Source organism: Psammomys obesus, unplaced genomic scaffold (genome assembly GCF_907164565.1).
Source record: "Psammomys obesus unplaced genomic scaffold, mPsaObe1.curated_primary_1811, whole genome shotgun sequence".
Classification (NCBI taxonomy): Eukaryota; Metazoa; Chordata; class Mammalia; order Rodentia; family Muridae; genus Psammomys; species Psammomys obesus.
In genome coordinates, this window is record NW_026596143.1 from 3,855,161 (window position 1) to 3,873,401 (window position 18,241).

General features: G+C 36.8%; 1 protein-coding gene across 3 annotated transcripts in view; it reads left to right on the forward strand.

The window, feature by feature from the left end:
- Wrn (WRN RecQ like helicase) overlaps positions 1-17,362 on the forward strand; it is a 123,740-nt gene extending 106,378 nt beyond the window's left edge. For all 3 annotated transcript variants that reach the window (XM_055593452.1, XM_055593453.1, XM_055593454.1), the window contains 4 exons: positions 568-699; positions 2,995-3,157; positions 10,906-11,108; positions 15,164-17,362. In XM_055593452.1, the coding sequence (XP_055449427.1) occupies positions 568-699; positions 2,995-3,157; positions 10,906-11,108; positions 15,164-15,283 (618 nt within the window). In that variant the 3' untranslated portion in view covers positions 15,284-17,362. The remainder of the gene's footprint in view (positions 1-567; positions 700-2,994; positions 3,158-10,905; positions 11,109-15,163) is intronic.
- Positions 17,363-18,241: the final 879 nt, after the last annotated feature.

Here is an 18,241-nt window from a genome sequence, read left to right on the forward strand (position 1 = left end):
CTCTTATCCTCTGAGTCCCCTATATCTAAGACTTTACATGATGCTTCAAGGCCAGAGTTCTAGTTAGGGTGTGTATTTTACAGCTAATTACTATATATTTAACATAAATGCATATATATATACATATATGTTTAAATACATGTATACACATATAGTTATATACATATACAGATATAATGAGATTATGTTTCTTTATGATCTATGTGCCTATTCTGTGACTATAGTATATAAACTTGAATATTGATTCTGTTCAGTGTTCATTCCAGAGGATGAGGGGATTAGTTTAAAGATATTATTTAGAACATCATATGGTTCCTTTTGAATTCCTTCTTATGAGCAAAGAGAAGATGAGAAAGTTTGTTGGATTCTCTTTAGCTTTCTTAGCCCTTTAAGTCAACACATAAGAATTCAACTTCTTTTTGCATCTCCATGAAAACTCTTTGTTATGCAGAGATGTTGTGTCACATCTTCCTGCAGTGCCTCACAGTTGTATGGTGATCATTATGTTGATGATATTATTATATCTGGCATTACATTATTATTTGTGCTATATTTAAAATTCTGCAGACAGACCTCTTCTTGAATACAAAACCCCAAGAGGAACAGAAGAAAAGTCAGGAAACGGAAAATAAAGAATGCTCACTCTCACAGTCGGTGGCGGTCACATACTCTTTATTTCAGGAAAAGAAGATGTCCTTGGTAAGAGCGAGTGCTGCCTTCAGGGTCCAGAGTGCCTTCAGCGTGTTTCCACAGCTTCTTAGTACTAAAACTGTGTCTTGGGGTTTGTTACTTCTTATCATATAGTAAGTCACATGTTGAATTTTTACACACCGATGGCAGTCTGTCCTTCCAGTCAGCCTGTCTGTCTAGTGTGTCCATGATTACCTTAGCAGAGTCTCTCACAGTGAGGGAGGGCACAGCTGTAGCTCAGGGAGAATGTAGCAGAGGCATTTTAAAACCAGTTTAAAACAATTAGTGTATGTGTTAAGAAACACAGAAACAAAACATGATCCAATAATACTACCTGTAGATACACTGTACTTTATGCCATTTATTATGAAATATGAGCTTTGTATTATGGAGTGTGTGTAATTCTTAGCTTCCATGCCTTCCGTGCAGCACACTTATCTACCATATGGAGCCCCCGGGCTTCATGCCAAGCACTGTCAGAGAAAATAAATTCAGTGAGTTAAACAGAAACAAAGCACAAAGCTGTGAAAACATGCTGTTACATGTGTATGATGTATACACTCTTTCTGGAAGTTAGTCAAAGATCTGAAAAGAACTTTCTAAAAATTCACATTTCACACCTTTTTCTAGCACTTGCTCCTCTCTTTTTTCCTCCAAAACTGTGTTAGAGATTCTTAAATATCTTACTACTGTGAAAAATGATCACAGGTCATATTTCTTCATTGCTCTAACATAAGTCTTTATGGCTGCCGAGTGTTCTAAGAGATGGAAAGCACATCACTAGACTAGGGCACCATGAGATGCCTCCTCTGCATCCCTGGTTCTCTGACATTAAACTGATTTGGAACCGCTCATTTGGGTCAGGGCCTGCCCACCTTGCACTTTATTTAGCTCACAGTTGTGTGAAAATAAAAACATACAGCCCTTAACTTAAAATGTCTACTGACAGTCAAGTTTCCTACTTAAACTTAGAAAAACCCTTAGCCAGAAACTAAATTATTTCATTAGCTCTTTTAAACATATATGATAAGTGGAATGTAGTGAGATCTTGTGTAAGCAGTGAATAGGGGCACTTGTTCAATATATCTTATATGTGTGTTCTGACCATGTGTATATAGTAACTGAATATGGTTACCAAGAAAGTTTGAAATGGGCTCCAAATGTTTGAATAAAGAATATTCTAGTTTTAATAATAATACATAAAATATGTTACATTTATAATCAGTGATGTGATGAATGAAATATCTTAATTTATGTCTTATGGTATTATGTAGTGGTTGATTTTACAAAATGATTGTTGATTATCTATACCTCCCTGGAGTCTTAAGAGGGTCTTGCTAGTTAACCACAAAATTAAACACATCTGAGGACTAATTAGTGATGAGCAATAAAGCAATTAGTTGGAAGTAATTTGATGCCTAGTATCAAATAACCCCGATATTATACACACATGGTTCATACTTTTTAATGGAAAAGCGTAGACATTTAATGAAAGCAATTTAACACCTATTCATGAAAGATGAAAATACTGCCATAGCTGGTCCGCTCTGTGAATAAATCAACACTCACACGTACAGTCTAAATTCAGACTTTCTAAATATATTGAAAGAGACATCATAAATGTTAGTGTCATTGAGCATCTATGTTTTTTGTTTAAAAATTGCTTTTACTTAATACATGTTATAAATGTATTTGGAGCCACAAGTATTTTAAAAATCTTTATAAAAATACTTTCTAAAGTGATCATGATTATCTTAAGTTTAGTAGTATGACAACGGTGAGCAAGCATCCTTGGTAAGTTGTGGTTAGTGCTTTATGAACGGAGTCCATTAAAAATGCTTATGAAAGTCTTCTTGGGGCCTTTCTAAAGAGTGCTTCTGGAGCCTTGCATTATCCCTGAGCATTTAGGAGTTGCAGCATTGGAAATTCATGTAGCCAAAGCACCATGTCTAATTTTAAGAGCATTACAATACAGCTTTTTAATGTTTTCAAAGATTGTAACAGATATCAGACTTAGCATAAAGTAGCTGATGGCTGACACAATAGCTTTTTAAAGTAGATACAGAGGGAAGGGGCGGGGATTGAATTTTGGCTGAGTTGGGTGATTTGTTTTAATAAGTATACAGAGTAGAGCCCATGAAATGTCGATACAGTTTTGAAGAAATATTTACAATGAACATTTTACTCAAGGTTTATTCATTGCTTATTTCTCAGTGAGTATTTACTGCCTGAGATGTGTTTTCTTTCTGTGAGGTGCCATAGGAGGTTTTAAGCTCACTGCTTCCTTTGCTGTTCTTTCTGCAGCACAGCATAGCTGAGAATAGGCTTCTGCCTCTCACTGCAATCGGCATGCACTTAGCCCAGGCGATAAAAGCTGGCTGCCCCCTGGATATGGAACGAGCTGGCCTGACCCCAGAGGTTCAGAAGATCATTACCAATGTTATCCGAAACCCTCCCATCAACTCAGGTGATGAGCAAAGCCATTCTCTCAGCCTAATAACCTGAATCAACTCACATGAAGTAAATAAGCCATTCGCTCATAGTTTCATGTTAACAGCACTGAGCCTTCTGCTGTGGTGAAACTTTACTTTGGTAACTTTTAATATTAAAAACAAAAAAACCAATTGTTTCTTCCTCACAGAAAGTATACTGAAGACTTCTTTCTCCTCAGATTATGATTTTCCCACTCATCCCCAAACCAGGCATGTCTGTGTGAAACCACATTGTTGTTGAGATTCATTCTCAGCAGCCGATGCACTCCTCATTTTCCCCTAAGTGGCCCTGAGTCCCTGACATTGGCGTCTTTCTCTAAGCAACACAGTCAGTGGTGTCAGTCACTGACATGTCAAGCTCTGTAGCCCAGTGGAAGAGTTGCTTCTACATGCTTGATAGATGGCTCAGCAGTTGATAGTACTGTCTGTTCTTCCAGAAGACCGGGGTTTGATTTCTGACACCCACGTGGTGGTCCGCAACCTACTGTTACTGCAGTTCCACGGGTTCTGACACCCCCTTCTGACCTCTGTGGGGAGGCACACACATGGTTCATAGATGTACATACAGGCAAAACAGCATTTTAAAAAAAAAAAAAAAAAAAAAAGAGGAGGAGAAGAAAATAAAGCATTTGTTCTTGTCCCACTGAGGAACTTCAGCTGTGCCATGGAGCACAGTCCCCTGCTTGCCTTACAGAAATATTTGAGCAATTTATTTTTTAACAGAAGTAAAGTTAAGGCACATTAGAGGATTTTCCCCTCTTAAATGTACAGATACAAGGTCAGCATATTATAACAGTAAATCTGATTAAAAAATTCTGTCTGTTAGACTACAGCAATGATTATCTTAAAAACAAACAAAAATACCCTTTTCTACAAAGCTGAGTAAATTCTTACTTTTCACTACCTGAAATTCTTTCTCATGTGGAAACAGCTAGAGCTTTCCCTCAACCAAGAATTTGTAAAGTGATGGAGCAAAAGAATTACTTAAGAAGAGTCTTTCTCAAATACATTCTGGTTATAATTTGATTTTCTGTACATATCTGCATATACAGAAAGCATGTCTAGACATGCTAATTTAAGATTTAGAGGAAACTTGCATATTAATAAGTTAATTAATTGGTATTTTTGGGAACTTGGTCAATGTGGATCTGCGAAGGTTAAATTAAAGTTTCCGAATTAAGACCCAAGAGCCAAGATTGTAGACTTTGTGGTAAAATATCCAGAACTCAAGTGTGAGTCATCTTATGAGAAAGTCAGTCTTTCTGACATCAGTAGCCAGTGTGTTAGACGTGAAAGCAGAATGAGAAAACAGCATTTACTGTGCAGGGTTAGACTGAGGTCTTATCAACCTTTGCCCATTGCAAAATGACACATTGTTTTAGGGAAAGCTAAAGACTGAAATTTGTGCTAGAAATGCGTTGTCTTGGATGTTTTGATAAGGTAGTTGGGCAATGTTATACAGCATGCTTCCTTTAAAAACATTGACAATCATGTTCACACTTGATTGGCTACCTTCATGAATGGTTACCGTGAATGGACAGATGGCATTAGCCCAGACAGGAGGATGCGAAGGCTTTGGCAGTAGATGCAATAGTGAGCCAGTCTTAGCTCTGACACTTCATGATTTGTAACTATTAGCTCATGACCCACACCTCTCCAGGTCTTAATTTCTACATGTATGAAATGGAAAGGAGTAGCGTTTTTATTTTTTACAGAATTGTGAGAAGCACATTGGGTACCAGACAGAGAGACTTGGTACATGGCAAACAGTAAATAGTGGCATTAGTAAAGATGGTGATGATTAAAGTAAATGGTAATATCCAAGAGCATTTTTTGAAACACCCTTTAAATAGCATCACTTTTATTCTCCATCTTTTTGACAGTTAGTCAGGAATATATAAAGTTGGAGCTAGAGAGGCGGCTCAATGGGTAAGAACACTTGCTGCTTTTGCAGAGGATCCGGGTTGGGTGCCCAACACCCACATGCTGACCCTCAAATGTCTGTAACTCCAGTTCTAGGAGCTATGATGCCCTGCTCTGGCTTACGCAGGCATCGGGTACACACATGGTGCACATACATACATGCTGACAAAACAGTGATACACATAAAATACAAATAAATATTGAAAAACAAAAGAACATATGAAGTTGGTAAGGAAGAGTATACGGAGGAAGAGTTCAGAAACTGCATAATCACTCCTCAGTATTGATTTCATGTCTTCATGGGGACCTAATATCTGTGGGTGTCTGAGTCTCCGGTATAAAATGTAACACATATCCTGTGTACTGTAAATCACAGTATAACACAACATGCAGTTGCTATACTGTACATGTCAGTAGTTGTTGTGATGTATTGTTTGAAAAACAATATGGAGGATGTGTGCTTGTTTAGTACAGTCGCTGGTTTTTGTTTGCTTTGAGACAGGTGTTGCTGTGTAGTCTAGGCTGGCCTTGAATTTGCCTTCCTCCTGACTCAGTCTTCTGAGTGCTGGGATTATAGGCACGTACACCATTCCCAGTTTGTGGTTGGTGAATATGGATATGGAACCTGTGGGCTTTGGTGAACAGACAACAATAGCAATGGTAAATTGTATTTTACAGAAGGGAGTGACTTGAAAATTCTATGGGCTATAGTGATCTTTTGTGTGTTTATATACTAAATAATTGAGCAACATTCTTAAATAACAAAAAAGGACTATTCTAACCTTAACTCAACATTGCCACATAACTACAGAAACTGTCTGGTTTGACTGTGGTAAAGAGGTAAGTTGCTGTTAATTTAGTTTATAATTTATGTAATTACAAAGTTATAGAACTTTTGATTTTAAAAAAAGTAGAAACATTTTTCTCTTTCCTACTTCCACCCTGTTTCACAGAGGGATTTGAGGCCTAGAGAGTTGCAAAAATTGTTTTCATATCATGTCTAAGATAATGATTTATATCATGTTTTAATTTTTACTATGCCATTTTAAGTCATTCTGCCAAATAACTTAAAATTAACTTCAAAGTTATCAAAATAAAATGTAACTTAAAGTTTTTAGTAAGATTCAGGTTTATTAAGTTTCTTTGATTAGAATAAATTGATTTTATTTCCTTTAATATTTTATATTATCTTCAAATATTGTCTACTATAACTAGTACCCTCTATTGTCTGAACTTAGCAGTTTTTATTTCAGTTGTTATATAATTAATTTTTAAATCAGTTTTTAGTGCTTGAGAATTTCATGCACAAGTACAGTATTTGCATTATTTCCACTCCCTCTCCTCCATTCATTTCATTGCCGTATTCTGCATCCCATCTCAAATTCATGACATCTTTATTAATTATTGTCATTTTATACACACACACACACGCATGCATGCACACACGCACTCAGGCTAAATCTACTGAGTCCTTTCATTGTTCTCTGTGTACATATGTAGGTAGGGCCAACTTGATAAATTATTTAAACTAAGGAATTATAATGCCACACATAACCACACAGAGTTTAGTAATATAAAAAAGCATTTCTAATTGGACAGCCTTAGAAATAAAGCATTGGACAAGCATTAGAAATAAAGCATTTTATAATGAGTGAGCGAGCCACTAGTTGAACAGTCATCACCACCACCATCCACAGACTACAGTACAAGTACATCTTCCTCAGACTTGTGCTAAAGATTGCAGCAAAGAACAGAGATGTATTTAAAATGTGTTTATGAATCGTGTGCCTTACTCTTCTACAATATACTATACATAGGTTGGATATATAATATATAGACATAAATTTGTATTACCTGCTTCAATCCAAGTGGAGGAAGAGGATTATGACAACCGTGATATCTTAGCCCTCGCTTCCTTGATAAAGCACTCACGGTCTGCAAGCTGTCATCTGTGGGTGTGAGATTTGGGGTTTGGGTTCTTGTTTTTCTTTGATAGGATACTATTCTTGGTCTTACTGGAGAAAATATCATTATATATTACCACAAGGAATGAAAATGTACATACCACATTAATAGTTTGGGTGTTATATTTTTATTTAGCTATAGCCTTATCACATAATTCAGTATTTTAAGGAACAAGATCTAAATATTGTACAATTCCAAATTAATTTAAAAATTTTAATATTAATAATATTAATTAATTAATTATACAGCATTCTGCCTGCCTGTGCACCAGAAGAGGGCACCAGATCTTATTATAGATAGTTGTGAGCCACCATGTAGTTGCTGGGAATTGAACTCAGGACCTTTGGAAGAGCAGCCGGTGCTTGTAACCATATATATGTTATATCTGTATAACCTATATACATATGGGTTATATATGTATAACCAATATATATATAAACTCAAAAATAGAGTAACTGTGAATTGAAATCTTATTTTTGTGTATTCTTGTTATCGATTTAGATTTTCACTCTGTAGCTTTGTGTTTTTATAATTCTGTGTTTTTTAAATTATTTTTCTGTTTATATAATTTTAACGTCTTTCATTACAATGAGTGTTTTAACTGTGCTTAATAAGTTAAGTAAGATATTTAATGAGGTACCTAGATAATACTCAGAATAATATCCCCTATTCTTTATGTGCATGGAACTAGGAAATTAAGGGTGGCTTCCAAGGGACCTTCGACAAAGAAGTAACACGATCTGTCTTGACACAGCAAAGGACAGCTAGTGCTGTCATTCTGTGTTCCAGGACACGTTTTAGTACTGACTTCCACACAGGGTGGAGAGCAATTAAGATCTAAAACTACACTTGACCTACTTGCAAAACTGTAGTGCAGATGACTTTGCAGAAGTGTATGAAAATACCAGTGACTCCTACATTCATAAGCTTCTTTACTGACATCACCATCAGCAGCTAAGCCAGAGGCAAATGTTTGTGTACTCAAGTTCTTGTACTATATGTTCCTAATTTTAGAAGTACATTTTATTCAAAATAGAGAAGGATTTTTTTTAAAATAACCTCAGCATAACATTATCATAGTTCAGTATTTTGACTGTTTTCTAAAAAATAGTTTAAATACTATACTTACATCATAAAATTAAGGATGTGTATTATCATTATCTAATCTTAACAACTCACAGAAGAAAATGAATATAATACAGTATCATTATATTAGTTGACTGAAATATGGGAAAATCCAGTGATTTTTCTAGAACTGTACTACCCAATAAAAATATAATGTTAACCATATGGACACCTTAATTTTCTAATATCTACATTAAAAATAAATGCAATTAATTTTCATAACATTTTAATCTGTTCTACATACTAAAATATTTCAATATACAATTTATCTAAATTTCTTAACAAGTGCTCTTATATTTTTCCATAGTAAGTTTTTTTTGCAGTCATTTCATTATTATAACATGTCCTCTGATGCTAAGCTTTAATTAAAAATACTTTAGCCAGTATGCTGGTACACGCTTCTAATACCAAATCTCACACCCACAGATGACAGCTTACAGACCATGAGTGCTTTATCAAGGAAGTGAGGGTTAAGATATGGTTGTCATAATCCTCTTCCTCTACTTGGATTTGAAGCAGGTTATACAAATATATGTCTATATACAATGCTGCTGTACCAGGCCACAGAGGAAGACAGTGCAGCCAGTCCTGATGAGACCTGATAGGCTAGGGTCAGAGGGAAGAGGGAAGGGGAGGAGGACCTCCCCTAACAGTGGACTGGGGAAGGGGGCATGGGAGGAGAAGAGGGAGGGAAGGCAAGATTGGGAGGGGATGAGAGAGGGGACCACAGCTGGGATACAAAGTGAATAAATTATAATAAATCAAAAAATAAATTTTAAAAATTGATGACAAAATATCAACATCAAAAAGTGAAATGTATTTAGCTTTCATAAGCTTTGAGGTTGAACAGAATGGACTGGTATAATATCAGTTTTTAAATTTAAGAATTAATTTGAATTACTTAATTTCAGATGTTTAGGAGCATGTCCTTGGTTAATGGTTATAATAATATATATAGCACAGTTTAGAGATAATTTACCAGTATGCAAATTATCTAACCTGTGAACCACCAACCCCACTTCCAGCAATCCAGAGATAATGGAAATATAATATAATATATATCAGAACATTATTCTAAAGAAAAATTGAAGACAGCAGGTGTTCAGAGTCGAGCCTGGTATACATATAGAGCAGATTGCTCATTGGGGCAGTAAGAGTTGGTAGAATTTGTGAGATAATTAGAGTGGTACATTGACCCAAATCAGTTTTAATGGGGTTGATATTTTAATGTCATTGATGATTTTAGTACGAATTAGCACATAGTCCTTACTGAGACTATGCTTAGCACCAGTCTTATATTTTTAACCTGTAACATATGTAGATAGCCAACTGTACTACTTTTGTTAGCTGTATATAACTTTTATTTGTGCTTTAATTTTTTTTTCCATTTTGGATGAGTCCTTGAGTAGCAAGTCATAGTCTTTGGGAGAAAAGAGAATATAAGCCTGAAAACATCAACAATTTAAATTCATGTTGTCAAGCTGTCATTAAAAAATGACTCGGCTTCTGATCACTAAGTTAAGTTGCATGTGAGGAGTGCCTTATGTGTTTAATAAACACTGAGGAGGAACAAGTGGATTCTAAGTTGCTTAGTTTTATTGTACTTGACTTTGAGGATGTGTGTGATGTGGAGAGGGTTTCCAGATGCTCCACGGTGTAGAGAAGTGGGAATGACTGCCACGACGTGAGTTAATTGTGTTGCCACAAAACATGCGAGTTCCTTGATTCTGAAAGCAAAATTCTGTGCTAGAACTCTGTCACGTGTATTCTGTTCACCCTGGGTAGACAGGAGTAAACACTCCTTTGAGCACTTTTTGTCTTCAATTTTTCATTAAAACAATATTGTAATGACCATAGTCATTTTCTCCCAGAAAATTTACCCATGATAAGCATTTTAAGTAACTGATGTGGTTTGCTCTGGCATATATTAATAACGTAATTATCTTAGAATCTTATAAGCATCAATAGCTTGTACTTTAAGAATTGTTTTTAAGCCTGGTGGTGGTGGCCCATGCCTTTAATCCCAGTACTCTGGAAGCAGAGGCAGGTGAATTTCTATGAATTTGAGGCCAGCCCGATCTACAGAGCGAGTTCAAGGACAGCCAAGGCTGCAAAGAACCCCTCCCCCAAAGAATTGTTTTTAAAAGAACAAATTTATTTGTTTCTGTGTGTGTGTGTGTAAATGAATGCATACACATGGGTACAGTTCTCCACAGTGGCCAGAAAAGGGCATCACATTCCCTGGAGCTAGAATTACAGGTGTTTGTGAAGTACTTGATGTGGGAGCTAGGAATGAAGCTTGGTTCCTTAGTGAGAACAGTGTATGCTCTTAACTGCTGAGCTATCTCTCCCTCCCCAGGAGTAAATTCTTTTTAAGAAATATTAATTTGTAACCAATATTTGGAAATTGAAGCACAGGTTCCCTTAAAAAGGGGTCTATGCATGTTGGTTGTTATTTTCAGGGAATCCGACAGAGAAATGACTTATACAGCATCATTAATATTGGCCTGTCCTGGAGCTAAGGGTTTGCATGGTGTCATGAGAGGCAAACATAATTTTATTCCATTTCCCTGAAGGATGTTACCATTTGAAAGACAAAAATTTTCTTGGGCAATTTTTCTTCTTCCTAGTAGTATTTTATCATCTTCACCACATAGTTTTCTAAAATATCCTTCTTAACTTTTGTTGTTTGGCTTCCTGTCTTTTACAGATATGTATAAAGTTAAACTCATTAGAATGTTAGTTCCTGAAAACATTGACACATACCTAATCCACATGGTAATTGAGATCCTCAGTGGTTCCGACAGCAGGAGTCAGCCTTCTTGTGATTCCAGCAGAAAGAGGTGTTTCTCCAGCTCCGAAGAGAACTGTGGGAGTGTTAAGAAAAGCAAGGACACAGTCCCTGATGCCAAGGTACTAATTAACATGTAGAATGTCTACACAGTGTCCCTGGTTCCCTTCGCATGCTCAGAGGGTACATTTGGTCTGTTGTAAGATATAAATCTCTGCACATTATTCTCTTCGCTTTTCAAATATCATGTGAGGAAAGCTGTTTTTTTTTTTAAAGACAATAAAATAATAATTTATTGTGTAGAAAACCAGCTTCAATTTTACCTGTATTGTCTTTGTATTTGAAGAAATACACCTTGTTCCGGAGATGTAGTGAATGGAGTTAGCTTTGTGTATCATGGCAGTGCATATGTTTAATAGAAGTGAAGCAAATTCAATTATGACTGCGTCCCTTTGCTTGATCCTTCTGTCATTTTCACTTTCTGGTACAAGGGTTGCACTCTACATGTATAGTTATGTTTCTGAGTGTAACATGGGGAATCTTGCATAATTAGGAAAAGTAAGCATCCTGTGTTATTTTAGATGATATTAAAAATTATGTTGGTATCACATGGGCAGATTGTAATCAGAGAAGGATCCGTTTCTGACATGACTATAAGTTTGTAGGTTTGCCTTTTAATACCTCCAAGAGCTACGTGACTCACTGATAGTAATTACTCAGCTTTAACAACTCACTAAAATTATATTAGTTCTGCCATGGTAAGCTGGGGGTGCTGGCTGGTAGTTGCTAACACTTGGGCTGGAGACGAGGCTCCACGCCTCAGCACAGCGGTGATCAGCATAGGACTTCCAGCACTGACTGCTTGCTCTTCTTAATAGTTTAAAAATAAAGGAAAATCATCTTTCTTTTTTAAAATTAAATTGGTCTTTTAAAGTTCTTTAGTTAACTTCATGTATTGTCTTTTTTTAGATAACCTAGTGACTTAAATAGTTGGGAATGTTGACATTTTTCATAATTTGTTAGCTGTAAAAGTGATATCAGCACATGCATATTTTAGAATTAATGAAATGTAGTTCTGTAGAAAGCCCGTCTTTCTATTTCTACAACTTATGCTCACACTTTCTATTTCTACAACTTATGCACACTTAGTGTTTTCCTGTACCTGTAAATACAGGAAAGGCTATACTCTACTCTTAATGTCAGTCTGCTATCTGAGAATGTGAGCCTGTACCTATTGTCTTGTTCATGTCATGTGAAATTGGTTTTCCTGCACTTGCAAAACAGAGCATGGCCCAGGGTGGCCTTATTAATTTTACATAACTCTATATAATGCTGTTTTGTGTAGTGTTTAAAATATGGAAATTGTTTTATGAGCCGTACCCCACCATTTTTTGTTGCTTTTTCTCTTCTGATTCTATATTGCAACTGTCCTGATTGACTTTCTTTTTGTTTCCAGTTATTGAAAATAGATTTTTTTTCTCACTTAATATATAATAATATATAAAAACTGATTACAGTTTTTCCTCCTTCTATTCCTTCCAGTTCCTCCCCACTTGCCCTCCATTCTGGATCTACTCCTTTTCTGTCTCCATTAGAAAACAAAGTTTTGAAGGGATAATTATAAAACATAAAAAATGTACAATAAGATAAAACAAAAGCTATTACATCAGAGTTGGACAAGACAAAAACGGAAGGAAATAAGCCCAAGAGAAGGCATAAGAATCAGAGATCTACTGGTTTGCACACTTAGGAGTCCTGTAAAAACACTAAACTAGAAGTGATAATATATACCCAGAGGACCTAGTTCAGCCCCCTGCAGGCCCTGTGCATGCTGCCTCAGTCTCTGTGAGTTCATACGAGCTTTGGTCATGTTTTCTTAGAGTTCTAGATCCCCTCTGGCTTATATTCTTTCTGTCTCCTCTTTTGTGGGGTTCCCTGTACTCTGAGGGGAGGAATTGATAGAGACAGCCCATTCCCATGTCTCCATACCCCTCAACTGTTGGTTTGTGTTCCCTTTCTCCATGTATCTGTCCCTGTCTCTGTGTCTCTCTGCCTCTGTCTCTTTCTGTGTGTGTGTGTGTGTGCGTGTTGGTTTTGGCAATTAAATCTAGAGCCGTTTGTATGCCAACCACAACCTTTGTCCTATCTCTGGACTATTTTTCACTATCAAAATTTCTTTTTGTAACATGTAATATTTCATTGTAGTCAAGTGCTCCAGTGTCTTCCAGAGTGCATGGATCTCATCTGTTCTTCCCGTTTGTTCTTCTCTGGTTGGAAATGGGTACGAGGAGCAAAAGTGCTGTCCCAGCCAGTTCCTTTCCTTAGCTTTGGGAAAGTTACAGCCTCCCCTTCATTTTACTCTGAATTTCTTTACTTGATATGGAACATGACACAGCTTTTGTTTTCTTAAATATAAAATGTCAGTATTACAGTGTTCAATATGAAATTTCAATGTGCAATTCATTTTTCTAAGTATCTTTTGCTTTTTTTCCTTACTTGTGAATATTTTGAAACATTTTTAAAGCAGAGAACATAATAAAATATAGCAAATAATTGGTAAAGCGTTTAAAGTTATATTTCTGAAATAGTATAAGTTATACCATTGCTATACCTTATGCTAACTAACAGGCACATTTAACTTAAATAAAGCTACTTGATTATAAAAGCTTTCAAATGCTTTCAGTAAGCAAATTAGCTTGGCTAAATTCCAAGGAGTATTCTTATTAGTACGATTTCTGCCCTTTTATTCTAAGACTCTAGTGGCTCAGCATGGTAGGTTTATAGAACACTCACCTACTGTTTCAAGTGGTAATGTTTGTTTATTTGCTTTTTATGCACAGATGATGTAGCACAAAACATTCCTTTTATGTTATTAAATAAATTTTTTTCAGGGCCTTTTGACAGGGTCCAAAAGATTTTGGCAGATGAGCCCCTAAAATTACATGCAAAGTGTTCTGCATGTCTTTATTCGTTCTTTTTCTGAGAAGGGGATCTATGGTTGTCAGGGAATTCTCAAAGCAGTCTATGCAGCAAAGATTTTTTTTCACTTACTCAGTCTTGTTGCTTACTCTGCAAGGAGCCGAGCAGTAGCTGAGTCACTCTGCTAGCCTTAACACCATGGATGTCAGTATCTGTTTTCTTTTTCATGCACTCAGTAAAAACTCCCTGTGTGTCCTTGTTTGTATGCCTTCCTCAGAGCATCACATTCATCACTTTTAAAGTTTTCTTTGCTGTTGTTTTCTGTGAAATCTCTTGGACTTGGGGCCTTGTGCTTGCCAGATGAGTGTTATAACACTTAGCTGTGTCCTGAGCCCTTTAAATTCACCACTTTGGTCAACCCAACATTAATGTATTATACTAGTAGATCGGAAACAAGGTCCAGTTTTTTACTTAGTAAATGAGTGCCTGAATCTTTGTGAGTTTGAGGCTAGCCTGGTCTACAAAGTGAGTCCAGGACAGCCAAGGCTACACAGAGAAACCCTGTCTCCAATAAACAAAAAAGAACAACAAAAAAGAGTGCCTGAACTCGAGTATCTTGAAAGTTGACAGAGAAGCCAGCAGGATGCCGAGTGGGTAAAAGCTTTTGCCGTGCAAAGCTGATGGCTGAGTTTGACTCCTGGAGCCCATAGAAAAATGGTAAATATAGTGGTGTGCGTCTGTAATCCCAGCACTCCTGCAGTGATAGGGAGGTGGGCACAGGGGAATGCCTGGACGTTCGACGGTAGCTAGGCTGGAGTACACAGCATGGAAAACAAGAGAACCTCTGCTTTAACATGCCGGCCAGGATAGAAAAGACCTTGAAAGATGTCTCTAACCTCCACATTGCATTGGGTGATGTAGGATATGTAGTGTGTACACACACACACACACACACACACACACACACACACACACACACACACGCAGGTACACATGCACAGACATACATTCTAATAATAAAAATAACAAATCATCTTTAAAGTGGGTGGTAATGGGATAAGTAAATGAATAAGGACATTATATAATATTTTTTCTCCTTTATTTATTAGATTTTTCACCCCAAAATGAATTCTATAGCTGTTTCTATTTCATTTTGTTTGGTTGGGGAGAATAGTTATTCAGATATCTATGTTGCTTTTACAGCTCTTATGTTTTTTCCATTGTATAAATATTTTTTTTGTATTTCTGTTTTCTATAGACATCATCTGAAATGTCAAAGAGAAAATTGCCCCCATGGTTTACCAAAAGAAGTGTGTCCTCAGCTGATATTGGCAGCTCATCAATGGCCAAGACAAAAAAGAAAGGTCTTTTTAGTTAGATGACAAATACAGAGCAATTTGTGTGTCTGTCTTTATTCCTGTAAAGAATGAAAAAAACATTTTTAACTTTAAAATTACTTAAAGTTCAAAGAAAAACTCACTTAGACATTGAGCAGCCGGCATCATTAATCACCCATCCAGAGTTGAGATAAAGTATCTGAGCCATCTAAGAGCCTGAGTGCAACACAGAGTGTCGAGGTGAGCTTCCCTTCACCCTTGCCAGCGTCTTGTTGCGGTCTCTCTACTTCTGGCAGTACTGCGTGTGGGAATTGTAGGATCTGTCTCTGTGACATAGATTATAGGTTAGTAGTTACATAGTGATAGATACAAAGTTGTCTGAAATTGACAAAATGGAGTCCTGTGACTTCAGACAAAAGACTCCTTTTACAGATTGTCTTTGCTTCCTTATGCCGATGCCTGTAGGCGCAGTGTCAGAGCATCAGTGCAGCAGACCAGTGACACACTGGCTTCCATTTAAAAGGGGGACCATGTTGAAAGGTTTCCAGTTGCAGAGACAACTAAATGCTATGCATTTTCTGCGGAGTTTCTATTATTTTTTCAATAAAACAGTGTCCCCCATAGTGAATATTAAACATACTTAATTTTTATGTATTTAATTACTGAGTACCTTCAATATTTAAAGATGCCAAGATTTAATGTCTTATGTTTCACAAAGAACTTAAAAACATAAAACTTAACTCTGTTCTTGGTAAACTTTTGTAATATAACTTTAGGCAGTTCACCATATAGCTTATAAGTACTTTTCAAGCCTTTGACTGACTTTTTTTTGTAAATAGAAATGGACTGTTATTAATACAGAAGAAATACATGTGTGAATTCAGAGCAGCTTAAAAAATGGAACCCTGGGATTCCATTAGGAGATAATCAAAGTCATTTTTGGGATCTGTCAGACTTTCTCATATTCATTTTCTTAATTTGTTACATCCATAATACATGAATGAATCTTATTGTAAAACATTCAAACTATACTTAAAACATAAAAATCCCTGTGTTCTCATTTTTCTGCTTCCTATAACCAGAAGGTAGCTCCCATTAAGTACGTGTCACACACATTTGGTAGTTATTTCTGTCTTTCTGTGCCTTGACATGTGTTTCTGTAGTGCTTGAGTCGGTATTCTCAATGACAGAGTGTCAGGATGCTTAAGCTGCTCTGAGCTGAGTTCTGGATGTGGTAGCCATCTGTAGGGAAACACCTGCCTAATTATAAGTTGAATTGGAGGAATTTTTTAATGGAATTGAAAAACAAAAATTTGCTGGCAAAAATTATGCTTGGTTCGTTAGACTGGCTATTTGGCAGACATTGTTCTTAAGACTGAATGAAGTTAGCTTATTGTTTTAAGGGAAATGATTTACCAATATTTATTGCCAGTAGTAAAGTTGAAATTTCTAGCAAAGCTTACAGTTTTGGTGAGCTTATATCCTTGGTGGGGAACCTGGGCAGCTTTTCCTTGACCTGAAGACTTTTGTAATGAGGTGGATAAAAGAAACATATTATTTTTGATACTATCCAAAGTTTTATCTGTATCTAGAACATCTAATGAGCCCAAGAAATTAGTCTTTAAGGGCAGCTAAGACATGATGTAACATGGAGATAACGCTGTTTAAAAGGCCTGCTTGAAGCAGAAGAGGGACCAGTAAATCTTAATGTTAGCCAAGAATGAAGAGCTGGAGACTGTCGTTTCAGACGACACACTGAAAATAATCATTAAAAAACAGCTACTGTTTTGGTATAGCTTCAAAGAAGATTCTCTACCATTATTTGAAAAGATATTAAAATATTCCTGTCTTCTCCAACTATATATTTGTATGAACTTGGGTTTTCCTAGTATACCTCAGGCAAAATAGTGTGTCCAAGTAGACTGAATGCAGACAACCGGACTCCAGGCTCTTCCCTTAAACTCATCTACTCAATGAGAATGTTTACAGAAATGAAACAGGACCATCCTTGTGAATTTTTTTTAATGAAAATATATTTTTTTAAAAACAAACAATATTTGTGCTAAAATGCAACTGATTTGCTATGGCTGTTTTGAAGTGAATCAATAAATCTTTGGAAAAAGTCTCAGAGCTGAGTGTATTTCTGCATAACCGCACCTATGCTGAGTAACTGCAGAACCCATGAATGTAATAAGCGACCATGGGGGCCTTGAAGAAGGAGCTGCGGGGGTGGGGGTAAATGACACAGGTGCTATGAAGGGAGTGACAAAGCAAGGCAGGGACTTTACCTGCAGAGGGGAAAAAAGGGGGAGAGACAACATAAAGAGGTTTGAAAGCCATAGGGAAAAATTATTTATGTCTTTGTGTTTACTTAAAAATACATATCTTTATATAAGTTGGCTTAGTTTGGTTTGATTTCTTCAGACAGGGTCTAACTGTAACCTTGTTTGACTTGGAGCTCACTGTGTAGAGCAGGCTGTTTTCTCTGTCTGTCTGTCTTTCTCCCTGTGTGCGTGTGTGACAGTACTCCCCTCAGGAACAATAAGACTACTAACAAAATTCCCAGTGCTAAGCATGAGAAACCTTTTAAGTTGTCTGTTGGTCAAGGAAGTCCAAGAGACTCACCAAACAACATAGGCCATTGCCATCACCCTTTGTTACCTCTGAGAATTTGAAGGTAAGACCCTGCTGCTACAAACACCTCACACTTCAGGCACAGGATTTTGAGACCCCCCCCCCCCCCCCCCCCCCGGAACTGATTGGGAGCTCCTCCCTGAGGACTAGCGCTCATCATGCTGGAAGGCGCTATGCAAACTGTCAAGAAAGAGAAGCTCTAATCTCCTCAAGGTTAGTAACACATATCTGCGAGGTAACCGACAGCTGTCTCATTGGGCTGACAGCCCACTTAGTCAGAGGGGATTCATCTCTGATACTGTAAACCTAGCCCCCCCCCCCATGCTGATGGGTTCATGGAACCTATTACTGCTACTTTCCTAAAC